The sequence below is a fragment of the Cryptotermes secundus genome, unplaced genomic scaffold (assembly GCF_002891405.2).
Source record: "Cryptotermes secundus unplaced genomic scaffold, Csec_1.0 scaffold559, whole genome shotgun sequence".
NCBI classification, from domain to species: Eukaryota; Metazoa; Arthropoda; class Insecta; order Blattodea; family Kalotermitidae; genus Cryptotermes; species Cryptotermes secundus.
Window position 1 is genome coordinate 68,532 of NW_019718620.1, and position 13,116 is coordinate 81,647.

At 36.1% G+C, this 13,116-nt stretch overlaps 1 protein-coding gene across 7 annotated transcripts in view; it reads left to right on the forward strand.

Annotated features, from left to right (window-relative positions):
• Positions 1-669: 669 nt before the first annotated feature.
• The window catches only part of LOC111862075 (V-type proton ATPase subunit H), a 49,986-nt gene continuing 37,539 nt past the window's right edge, over positions 670-13,116 (forward strand). For 3 of the 7 annotated variants that reach the window (XM_023847171.1, XM_023847187.2, XM_023847178.1), the window contains exons 1-7: positions 670-1,022; positions 1,498-1,579; positions 2,452-2,641; positions 3,763-3,981; positions 9,278-9,382; positions 11,528-11,733; positions 12,990-13,074. In XM_023847171.1, the coding sequence (XP_023702939.1) occupies positions 962-1,022; positions 1,498-1,579; positions 2,452-2,641; positions 3,763-3,981; positions 9,278-9,382; positions 11,528-11,733; positions 12,990-13,074 (948 nt within the window). In that variant the 5' untranslated portion in view covers positions 670-961. The remainder of the gene's footprint in view (positions 1,023-1,497; positions 1,580-2,451; positions 2,642-3,762; positions 3,982-9,277; positions 9,383-11,527; positions 11,734-12,989; positions 13,075-13,116) is intronic. The other 4 variants (XM_023847161.1, XM_023847195.1, XM_023847204.1 and 1 more) reach the window with 4 other exon arrangements.

The window sequence follows — 13,116 nt, forward strand, 5'->3', positions numbered from 1 at the left end:
ATGTGGATTGAATGTATCTTTAAAGACCTGGATTTTATAGTAAACTTTTGTTTTATGTTTGTTTAATCTTCTGTTACTGGACAGTGACTTGATTGGATAAAATCCAGTTAAAGGTGGGTTGTTTCATACATATGTATCACAGGGATACGGTACTGTGCTAATGGGAACGTTTCGATTGGTCATGACATTTTCTGAAAACAAGGCAGACCAATCAATTGCATTGTAGTATCTGAATGTGATTGGTGATTGACATGGTCATAGGTAAGACTCTTGATTTACTGTAATACTCTTAAAATTTTCTCGATAAACTCATAAGGTTGGCTTGCATTTCAATTTAAATATTTGATTTAAATATATTCTAATTTGATTATTTATCTGATTTGATTGTGTGTGTGTTATATTTTAATTATAAGTTAACCATGTCAAGAGTGATTATTTATTGTTGACAAATTCTAATCCTTTAGGTATTTGGGCAAAAGAACTTCTAGAATGAAGTATTTAATGATGTGACGTGTTCAAGTGTTATTGTTATAGAAATTATGAATGCCAAATAAAATGAATGAATGAGGGAAAGAATGAATTACTTGCGATCAGACAACATTACAATTATTTTAAAATGCGCGCGCACGTCATTGCTACTAACTGATACTTGAAGGAAGAATGGGGTTTAAACATTGTGTAACACATGCATCTTAGAATTTACTGCACCAACGTAACGCTCTCGTTTTTTAAATTATTATTCCGTTATGTTTAAAGCTCTAAGGTCATAGAAACGTTGTTATTATTATGACCAAAATTAAAAAAACATGTTGGCAACGTGAGAAAGTGATCACAAGATTAGTCTCCATCAGTCAGCAGCACGAATCTGGTACAGGTTGTAGTGGATGTGATTTTGGTGTTACATATATTTCTATTTTATATTGTAAATATATATCATTAGAGACTAAAAATAATCGTCGATATGACGAACACAGATTTTAACGTGAAATCCATAATACCTGCTTTGCCGGATGAGAAAATTGGTACGTATTATCAAAAAGCGTAACGCCTTTGGGAAGTAGGTTAAATTAACTTTTTTTCTTTGAAAAGACTGACTGTTTGTTGTTGCCCACAGTATATTTTTAATACATGGTACCCCTGTTACATTACTGGTAATTGAATTTAGTATTCCATTGAATTTCAAGTGCACATTCTCGCAAACATAGGCGAAAACTGGCTGTTTGTTATTGCTCGTAGTGCATTCTTAATAAATGGTTCGTTGGTTACATGACTGTTAATAGAGTGTAGTATTTCATTTAATTTCAAGCACATACTCTCGCACGAACATATAAACACCCCATTTATATTCATAAAGAGTCTTTTAAATATATGAGTCACTAGATGACATGGATTTCATTTCTTGTGTTATATGTACAAATTTTCAGACTTGCAGAATATTTGATCATGTAATAATGATAATATTTTTAGTTGTATGCTTGTTTCTATCTTGTGCTGTAGATATGCTCGCTGCAACGAGTGTGTTGCAGCAGCAAGCAACGGAAATTCGTACCCAACGGGTGAACTGGCAGTCTTATCATCAGTAAGTAATAGTTAACCTTCAGCTCTTACACGATCAAAGAGGACACAGTTTTATACACTTTCTTAAAATATCATGGATTTAAAAGTCTATGCTACTTAGTACAAGTAGTAGCAGTGGCATTTATTGTTTTAACGCATCATTCATGTTAGCTGAAACATATTGCATATGTTACATAACTGCATATTCGGTCTGTGCGTAGTAGCTTCTTGTTGAAGCTACCAGCAATATAGAAAAGGTAAGTCAGAGTAACATGTGCTTGAGTTCCAAACCAGAGAGTCATTTGTGAGTCATATGCATTAAGTGACCATGGCATTAGAAGTGATAACTGGTTCACATTCTGTCTGCCTTATCTTCCAGAGAACATGATCCCAGTATCCATTGTTAAGGAGGTGTGTAAGGGCTAGAATTGTTCTAAAATAGTAATTAAGAGAAAAGTAATATCTCCTGGGGATCAGAGGCTGGCAGTCTATTTTGAAGTCAGTTTTCATGTTCAAGAATCACAACATGTTGGCTATAACAGTTATATTTTGTGGGGAAACTTGAATTCCATTGGTCTGACCTAGAATTATAATTGCAAAGTAAATTTAGTTATCCTGGAGCCAGTATGTCACATTGTGAAGGCACATGGAGGTGTAGATTAACCAATTCTTAACTTTGGCACTAAATGGATGTGTGTGGTCAATTTGTAAGCCATTTTAACCTAATTCTCTTGTCAGTGAATTTTAGTTGCTTATGGTTCTTAGACAATGAGTAAAGAGGCAAATTTCCATTGTTCTTTAATTTTTTGGTAAGCTACGGGAACCACAGTTGCAGAACTAATGCATATGATGCAGGATAGAATTATGTAACTACTGAATATTTTCATTTTCTAGATCTCAGATGATTTCACAGGAAGACTACAGTTTCATTGTGGCATTTGACAATGCTGATGCAGCCAGTCGTGAAGGACTGCTTCGTGATAACCGTAACCAGTGTGCAAGAACATTCCTCAACTTGTTGGGGCATGTGTCAAAGGACCAGACCATACAGTATATCTTGATAATGATAGATGATATGTTGCAGGTTTGTTGAATATAAGACTAAGTATGAAATAGCATTACAGGACTTCATGCAACAAAGGCACAAAATCTTTTGCTGCCATTCTGCATTTATTGCACTGTCAAGAGGATAACGAGGTGTTATCGGAAAGTTCCCGGATTGTTATTGTTGTAACTGCCTTAGTGAAAGAAGTGAGAGGGGAGGACGAGGTCACACTTCGGCAAACCTATTGCATCAGTCTGCCACATGACATTGTGCTGTGAACACACATTGCTTTTACTTGAATGCTTTTTCAATTTCTTGTTTTGTGTTTTCTGTGATGGATGGTAAAATCGAGCAATGTGTCTGCATCAAGTTTTGTGTGAAGCTCGGTAAGTCTGCTAGCGAAACCAGTGAAATGCTTTGTGAGGCTTTTGGAGAACATTCTTTAAGTCACAGCATTTTTTGAATGGCATTCACATTTCAAAGCTGGTCGAGTTTCAGTTGAAGATGATGAATGTTCAGGGTGACCAAGCACAAGCAAAATGACGGATACTGTTTAAAAAAAATTGAGAACTCATCCACAAAAACCATCACCGAACAACCCATGAGCTCACAGACACTGTTGAGATCAGTTACTCATATGGAGTTTGGTATGGGGTCTTAACAGAAAATTTAAACATGTGCTGCATTGCTCCTCCATCACGACAATTCACCTGACCACATGTCCCTGAAAACCACAGAGTTCATGACTAACAATAACATGGTTATCATTCCCCATCCTCTTCACTTGCTGGACTTAGCTGCCTGTGATTTTGCTTTGTTTCCCAAATTGAAAATGAAACTTAAGGGACCATGTTTTGAAACAGTGTCTGACATCCGAAAGGAATCGCAAGTGGTATTCGACAACATTAAGGAAAATTACTTCCACGGCACTTTTGAAGCGTGGAAAAAATGGGTGAGGTCACTGTATACAATCCCAAGGAGATTGTTTTGAAGGAGATGGAATCCAAAATTGAGTAAGTTAAGCCCATATTAATTTTTTGACCCAGTCAGGAAACTTTCCAGTAGCACCTCATATAAGGCATCTGATATGGACAAAAGCACCTACTGTTTGCTAGTTTCTGTGTCAGTGCAAGATTTAAAACATTCTCATTGCATTACAGGAGGACCATTCACGTGTAGAAATTTTCCGTGAGCATTCTTCTAAGAAGCGAGAAACAGTGTGGGGTCCTTTCTTGAATCTTCTGAATCGCCCTGATGGTTTCATCATGAACATGACATCAAGGATAATCGCAAAGATTGCCTGCTGGAGCCAGGAACTGATGGATCGCTCAGACTTGCAGTTTTACCTCACCTGGCTGAAAGATCAGCTGAAGCAGAACGTAACTTGCTCCTACACAGATATTTGACTGTTTTCTAACAGCACATAATTGGCACCAAATTCATGTGATTTTGAACACACAATCATAGGTCTTTCAAGAATTATTCTTACACAAAATTTAGTACATGCATAACTTCCTCCGATAGCAATTTGACCCATAAACTGCTTTTGATGACAAAGACAATACAACTCCATCCACTGTGACTATTGAAGTTTTTACTAGTTGGAAACTTAACACCCTTACATGTTTTGGTCCCTAGAGACCATCATCAGAGGGACATCGATACTTTTTTAAAACTGCTATCACAGTGGGTGTTTTGAGTGATAAATTACATATACATACAATGTTTGTAATGCACAATATGTACAAAATCCAACTTTTCCAAAAGATTTTAAAACTGTAATATACCAAGAAAGCTGCTGTAGTTGTGGAAAAGTTGGATTTTATATATATTGTGCATTACAAACATTGTATGTATATGTATTTTAACACATCACGGACCGGCGATTTAAATATTTAAATCGCCCTGGGGACCGGCATTATTAAACTTACTATCCTAACTTGTGCACTGTTCAACTTAAAAATTAAAATCTCCTAATTAATTTTATGAACTGAAATTTTTGAAGAACACTTACCAGTTCTCCAAGAAGTGCTTGAGAGTGTGATATTTCTGGAAACATTCCCCTTTGTGAAGTGGCATTACACAGCTTGCAATGTAGACATATTCCTTTTTTATGAACTGTGCAAACACAGCATTGCCTAGAAGGATGCTTCCCCTTGGAATGATCACTCTTCACAATTTTCATGAGGGTATGTTTCCGCACATCACCCAAGAGTCGCCCTGGGGGGTCCACATGAGGCCTGCGTGGGGTGGGAGTTGATGTGCCCGGTTGCCCTAAGTCTGTGTCTGAGTCTGGTCTGTAGCCCAGGCCTTTGCCACATTCGTCAGAAATGCTTTGTATTTCAATTTTGAATCAGGGTTTAGATTTTTTGCTGTCTCCGCAATGGTCCTACCCGCATTTTAATCGGAGCTCCTGTCACTTTTACTGTCTGTATATATAACATAAAGCATAGATCTCATTAAGGCCTTTAATATTTATTTGAAACATATTTTGACTTGCTGTATCCTTCAGAAAATATAAGGAAGAAATTATGTGTGTACATGAATGTAGATTAGATTTTCCAATAATAGAGTATGTGACTGCACAATTTAGTATTCTAACTTTTGTTCAGCACTATGAACAAAAGACTTGGACCTCCATTAAATGAACATGCAGAAGAATGAAGAACATAAATCTTAAAGAAAGCATTTTGAGTGCCTTTGTATAAGTATTTCACTACACCTGTCCTTATTTAGCATTGCTTTTCACAGAAAATATAGCCAAAAACTGTAAACATTGGAATGTATGAACTAATTTAATTTTTTACTCTTATTTTTTTACACTGAATTTCAGTGTCTGTAAACTGAATTAATTTGTTAAACTGGTGAGAACAATTTGTAATTTTAAAATTAATTTTTACTACATGACTTACATGAATTTATATAGTTTGCCACATATTTTCACATGAATGTGGTGCTTTTTTAATTTTTTTTATTACTTTTAAATTTGATTTGCTTGCAGCTGATAGAACGACTTTAGCATGAAGGAACTTTGCAGGAATGTAATTAATATTTAGATTTGAAGGAAGTATAAAAGTTATATTGCCACTGAGAAGTAATATGAATAAAAGTATATACTCATGCCAGAGTAAAGACTGATGCATATAGAAGAGACTAAAATTATGAAGCTTTGCAGGATCAGGTGCTCAAAGTAGGTAAATAGGTTGACACATGTTTATTGGCTTAAAACATTTGTGGTCAGTCAGCCATAAGTAGTTGATGCTTTCAGTGGGAGGCTAAAGCTTTGTGATTTCTGCCCCTTTTGTATGCATCATTGGTGTCTGCCACTCTGATAGATGCTGCTTATTGATTTAGTGTGTCAAGAAGGTAGTTTAATTATGTAGATTAATATCATTAAATCACTGATGTTCAAAATATTATCCATCAGGATATTTAATGTTTAGAAAAAATTGTGCCATATTTTAATGTATATATTTTCGTATTTACTGTCTTTTTAAGGACTCCTGAATAGTGATGCATGAGTGTGTTTTGTGTACTAACACATCCGAAGTAGTTTTGTGTTCTTGATTTATCTGATGCAATGTTCACCTGTCTTTATAAGCTGGCACATGCTTTCAGTAGTCTTTTGGGAGGAAATTGTAGACATTGGAAAATTTAAAAGCTTCTTATATAATTTCACTAACATGTTATATCAAATACAGTTGAACTTTTCTTAAGGTTTTCATGAGACAACCGATACAAACGTTGTAGGATGGAAAATTGCGTAGGTGGGTGGACAATATTAAAATGGATCTTAGAGAGATAGAATGGGTTGGTATGGACTGGATTGATCTGGCTGAAGATAGGGACCAGTGGAAGGCTCTTGTGAACATGGTAATGAACCTTTGGGTTCCATAAAATGCTGGGAAATTCTTGAGTAGCTGTAGAATTGGAGGCTCCCCCCCAAAGGGCTGAGCTCCATGAGTAAGTAAGTAAGGATGGAAAAATCTGTTAAGGTGTTTCGTATGGTAATGTCATAACTGCTGTAGCCTTAATGAAACCATCTTTTTGGAAACTATAGTAGAATATGCATACATGAAAACAAGGGGGACACAAATATAAGCTTCATTAGATTGGAACTGTTTATCAAAAATATGTATCTCTGTAGGGAATTATTTTTTTCCTTTTGACATCCAAAATTACTCTGGGACTGACCCAGTCTACTGTTCAGTGAGTACCAGTTGCTCTTTCCTTAGGGTAAAGTTGGTGGAGTACTATACTGCTTACTCATATCCTGCTCCATCTGAGTGATAGAATGCACTCTGTATTACTTCATACATAGTGCCCAAGCACAAGGCAAATTGGTATAGTCTGTGAACATGACCATATATTGTATGTTGCCAGAAAAGGAAAGTTTCTTTATTCTTGGGAGGTATAAAAGAGATTGATGTTACTGTTTTGCATAATACATAAGCTTTCCCATTGATTATGTGTAACATATAACTAATTGAAGTCATATCAGATATGCATGGTTTAGATGTAATGAATCCGCTGCACTCATGAATGGAACCAGAGAAGATTTAAGCACTTCACATTTTACTGGGGCATCAAGTAGGACTTTGCATCTGACTAGTGTGGTATGCTTCCATAGAAGGTTGCAAAGCATTTGGAATAACTTTCATTTCATATAGACTGTTCACATTCCATGTCATTGTTTTTGTCTGCTGTAGTGAGGTATTTCCTAAAGTTGCAAGTTCAGATTCCATGATTGGTGGTTTTATGTTTAATATCATGCCTCCTTATTACTATATCATGAGTATTAGCATGTGGTGTGTTGTACATATCTGTTTATAGCTCTCTGTTTGGCAAAGTAGCCCAGATTGAGGTTGTATACAAACAGATGTATTCCTTGATGGTTCATACAACCCTTATTGAAATAAATAGGACAAGGTGTGAGGTGGACACTCAATTTGGGGCATGTCATGTTGACATACTTGGAAATGATTTTATATATTACCACATAGATAAGATTTGAGGTTCTCACAACTGGGATATACATAATGCTGTGTATGTTGAAAGTCAACTAATATTTAAGGGGTTGAATATGCCGAGCAAGATTCCAGTGTGAAAGCAGGCGGGAAGCCAAGTAATTGCTTGGCTGGAAATTTTGGATAACAGGAAACGGGAGGGAAATGGAATAGTGGACCTCAGTTCCCATTTGCTTGCAATGGGACAGAATGAAACTGCTGGGCTGTCACATGACCACTGAGTGAACCAGTAGGAGACAAGAACAGGAGTTTTGATGGCTCTGAAAAGTGGCAGTATTGCTGGTCTAGGATCGTAGGAAACCTCCATCACATGACAGCAGATTTGGGATCTCCTTGGCGCCATGCATATCCGTGCAAACTGCCTTTATCAGGACACAGAATATGCCCTGTTTTGGTACTCACCAGCCTCTGCCCTGCTCTCTTGGCGTCCTTCCGCTACCTCTGCTCCCTCACCCCTCACTGCATGCCTGCGTCTCACTCACTAGACTTCTCTCCCTTACAAGTCAGTTCCCTGGCCAACACACACCTTTTCCCTATCTTTTTCCTAGACCAGGAAAAGCGACCCTTTTCAGGGCCAGCAAGGCTCCTGTTCTTGTCTCCTATTGGTTCACCTAGTGGTTGTGTGAGATCCCAGTGGTTTCATTCTGTCCCATGGTGAGCCGATGGGAACTGAGGTGTACTCTTCCATTTCCTTCCAGCTGTTTATATAATCTAAAGTTTCTGGGCAGCCAATTACATGGCTTGCTGCCTGCTTTCATGCTGGTATCTTGCTCGGCTTATTTGACCCATAAAACAGAGGAGATATGTTCCTCCAAAACATCAGTTGACTCTAAATGGACTGCATGGCATTATATTCCAGAAGATATGCTCCTTGCATTTTCACATAGTTTCAATATGAAAGGACTTTCTGATGTTTTAGAGGTTAATTGTGTCCACCTTTAGAGTCATCTTAGGGGTGAACTATGTAAGTAGAGGAATGCCAGTGATAGACAAAGATGCTCTGTTTGGCTGCATGATATGAATTTACCTTCTAAGTAGTTTAGCTCTGTTATGAGGTACCTGAAGAACCAGATATTGTAATTGGTTGTTTATAGTCATTCTTTATATCAGTTCACCAATTTTAATTTTGGCTAGTGGATTTTCTGTCCTGACTAGGGCTTTTTGTGGTTTTCTTAGTCTCTTAAAGGAAGTACAAATAGTAGCTTTAACTATGCCACAACAACTTCCTCTCACATGCTTTCTGTTGTATGGTGCACGTCTACTTGAGAACAAGTACTTTAAAAAGCCCCTACTCCCATGTCTCTGTAGGCCTAGAAAAGTCCATGTGTCTTTGTGGATTTAGACAGGAGACAAATATAAGAGCCCAGCATGGTCACTGCTGTAGTGTAGACTGTAGTTTATAAATTTGATGTGTATAGAACTGCTACCAAAAACTAGTATTATGTTTTGCTTGTAATCTGATTAACACACGTAGCCATTTTAGATAACACATAACTTCTGTTGCATGCAGCACGCATTTCTTTCCCTGAAGTAGTAGCACTTTTAGTTCTCTCTCTGTTACTCATTGTGTAAGCTTTCTATTTGCACCTATATTCATATAGAAGCATTTGAAGTATTTTGGTTTTTCGCTCCAATTGTATTTTTGTAGAGTGAAGCACTAACGGATGCAAACTTGCATGGTTCGCGTGCTGTACAGGATTTGTCTCCAGATTCTGTGCCTGAAACACCAGCCGAGCAGCATGAGGAGAATCTGGTTGGTTTTTGTTCTAAACTGAGTGACACTGTTCAGGAAGAGAGCTTGCTGGACACTGAGAATCAATTCTTTCATGGCAGCACTGGCTCTATTCTGTTTTTACGCAGTGTTGAACAAGTGAGAGATGAATTGAACATGTTGCATGCAACGAAGGAAAAAGAAATGTATACAGTATTTTTGATAGATAACCTTGAGGGAAAGACAGTTCAGGAGATTTAGGTATAGATGGGAGAACAGTAAAATAATGGGTCATAGAGAATTTCAGTCTGAAGATATGAATTGGATTCATGCAGTACAGAATAGGATACAATGCTTGACTTTCATAAATATAGCTGTGCATCTTTATTTTTGATAGAGGTCAGAGATTTCTTGATTAACTTAACAATCAGATGCTGAAGGAAGATCAGTACCATGTAGTTACTTAAAACCTCCAGATGACTGACAGTGCTGTAGTTTTACAATTGTTCGATATTATGGGGATATGATACAACAGAAAGTGAGCAGGACATTTTTGAAATTTAAGTATAAGTTGTCTGTTTTAAGACTATGAGCCAGGCCTCCCAGAAGCCTCCATTAATATACTAGAATGGTCAGGGTGAAACAGTTTGTGGTACCTTTCTTACTTTGTTTACTTTAAAGTGTCATTTTAATTATTTTGTAGTTCTTCAGACTAGTCAGATATTAAAGTGTTTGTACTGTCACACAGCAGCGTTTGATTATAATATAATAAAACACTTGAGAGCAATTGAAAAGAATAAGTCAGTTTATTATATCAATCCCACTACATGTTTCTGTCTGTTCAGTCTACTTTAATATCGTATACACGACAGGATCTATTAAAAAACTGTCAACTGTTTATTTCAAATTGTCATCTTTGAAGTTACCGGAGATATACTATATTTTGCAAACCTATGGTGTATAAGTTTCTTACTCGTGGCTGTAAAATATTAATCCATGTATTATAAGGGCTCCACTTTCTTTTGTGTTGACTGGAAGGATCACTAAGATACAATTAACACTTTAACTCAAAATGCCAAGTAATTCACATGTTCGTTGTTATTTGTTGTGCTTAATATGCATATAACGGATTGAACTGGTGCCTATTTAATGTCTTTTTCATATCCTAAGAGACTTGGATCACACTGTAGCAGTAAATTAGTATTCATTCCTGATTATAATTAATTTATAATTACTAAACACACTTATAGATGATAGATTCCACATTAAATGTCTGATTAGGTGATACAGTTCTCCGAAACCTATGACCATTATGTTAGTAAGTTTATGTAACTGTGGTGACATGCTGAGTTCTGTTTGAGTTTACTAATATGGCCCAAAGTCACATTCATTCAGTACACATACACTGGGGTGTAGAAGTTGTTTTGATATTAAAAAATGTGATGATGTGTATATTGTTTGGAAGATCAGATGGTTTAATGAACTATATTGAAACTCAAGAAGTTTGCGGGCTCCTTTATAAGAAATTATGTTCATAGATTTTAAATTGTTCACATAATGCAGCATTGACTGTTATCATAGTCAGTGTAAAGAGGAGTACCCTCAGCTGACAACACATTATTTTTAGTAACTGGGTTTCCAGGCCCCCAGCTACTTGGTCCTTATGTGCCTGTCTTCGTATTACCATGTCGAGCCATAATAATGATAATATCAAAAGTATACAGGAATGAGAAGAGGATGATCTATAAAAGGGTCTTGAAAAATAATAAATAACATGATCATTGTGAATTTGACATAGTAAAGCTAGTTGCATGTGCATCATATATGTATATTCAAAAGTCCATTAAATTTAAAAGGTGCCAAACTTTACTTATACTGATATATCAATTTCAGGCTTATGTAAATATTAATGGGTTATCTTAGGTTTATGGGTGATGAATTTGAGAATAAAGTAACTGATTTTAACTCCTTGAGACCCAGTTTTGAATAAAGATTATCATATAAATTCTTTACATTGGTGAACCTAAAGTGGTTACAGTATTACCCAAAAATTTATTTGGAGGGACTGAGAAAAATCACAAAAGCAGGGCTGGGGAACTAATCTGTTTGTTTTTTAATTTGAGAAGCTGATACAAAGAAAAATCTGTGTCATTTTGCATTACAACTGTTCATGGCCTGTTATTCCAGAACAACGAATACATGCAGTCAGTGGCGCGATGTCTGCAGATGATGCTACGTATAGATGAGTACAGATTTGCATTTGTAGCTGTAGATGGTATCTCCACCCTTCTTGCCGTTCTTCAGGGACGAGTGAACTTCCAGGTCCAGTACCAACTGATCTTCTGTCTCTGGGTTCTCACCTTCAATCCTCTGCTGGCCGAGAAAATGAACAAGTGAGCCCTGATACAGACATGCTTTACCAGGACTACAGAAGCACATGACCATGAACAGAGCTTCTTAGCCATTGTATGGTATTTGCAGCTATAGGTCTTGAGTGTATTCCTAATTTACGAATGTACATATCATGATAGCTTCAGCATCGTGCTGTCCACTGGATGGGTGAAAAATTTAATTTTTGCTTACAGTGGTATTGTGTCTATTTTACACAAATATTTAACGTTTTGAAGTTCTTTCTTTCTTCCAGTTTTGTTAAATTAATATTCATATAATCAGATGAACATTATTAACATGTAGTCAGTGGTATGAGATAGTGTCTGTTGCCATCACATGATTTTGCATAAGTCAGAATGAGAATATTACTACTCTTATTGTTAATTAATGTTTTAATATCAATATTAATTAGTATTTATTATTTCTAGTGTTGTCATTATAATTGTAATTTTTAACTAACATTATTTTTATTCAGAGATATTGGGTTTTTGGACTTCATCCATCGTCCTGGTTTTTAAGATAACTAAGGAAAACACGATGTTTCAGAAACTGGATCTGTTTCTGTCCTCAGGTGAGGATGGAAACAGATCCAGTGTCCGAAATATCGTGTTTTCCTTAGTTATCTTAAAAACCAGGACGATGGATAAAGTCTGAAAACCCAATATCTCTGTGTGTTATACACTATCGTCAGAATCCTGTAGTAACTACTTATTTTTATTGTTTTGGCTGTTTTAATTTATGATAACTAAGTTTTTGGGTCCGAATGGTGGACTTATTTGATGGCTGCTGTTAGAGGAAGATAATATTCCTATCTCCACTGAGGAAGCAGTCCATATGGAATATAAATTATAGTTATAATGAATGCAATGAAAAGAAAACTATTCAGAAAATGTTAAAGAAATTTTTATAAATTAATTTTATTGTCATAAAACTATTTGAACCCAAGAGGCAATTTAACCTTCTACTTATTATGTATCATGTGAACTGAATATGATGGTTGGTTTCTATTTAAATTTTTTATTTACCAGTGATGTCACTATTGAGACTGTAGTGTTCAAGTAGTTTTTTAAAAGCTGAAGGTGGATACATGTGGTACATTCTGGATATGTATTGTCTGTAACATTTAAATTTTCAGCCTTTACATTTTAAATTTATTTTCTACAAGTTTCACAGATTAGCAGTAGACATGTGCATGATGTGATATACATGCCCATATTTCATATTGGAAGATAGAGTGAGGAATTATGTCCTCTTTCAGGTTTAGTGTGATCCCAATATTGGCCGACATTCTCAGTGATTCTGTCAAAGAGAAGGTTACTCGTATCATTCTGGCTGTGTTTAGGGTGAGTATGTACGAAATATACAGTCTACACGTTTATTTATTT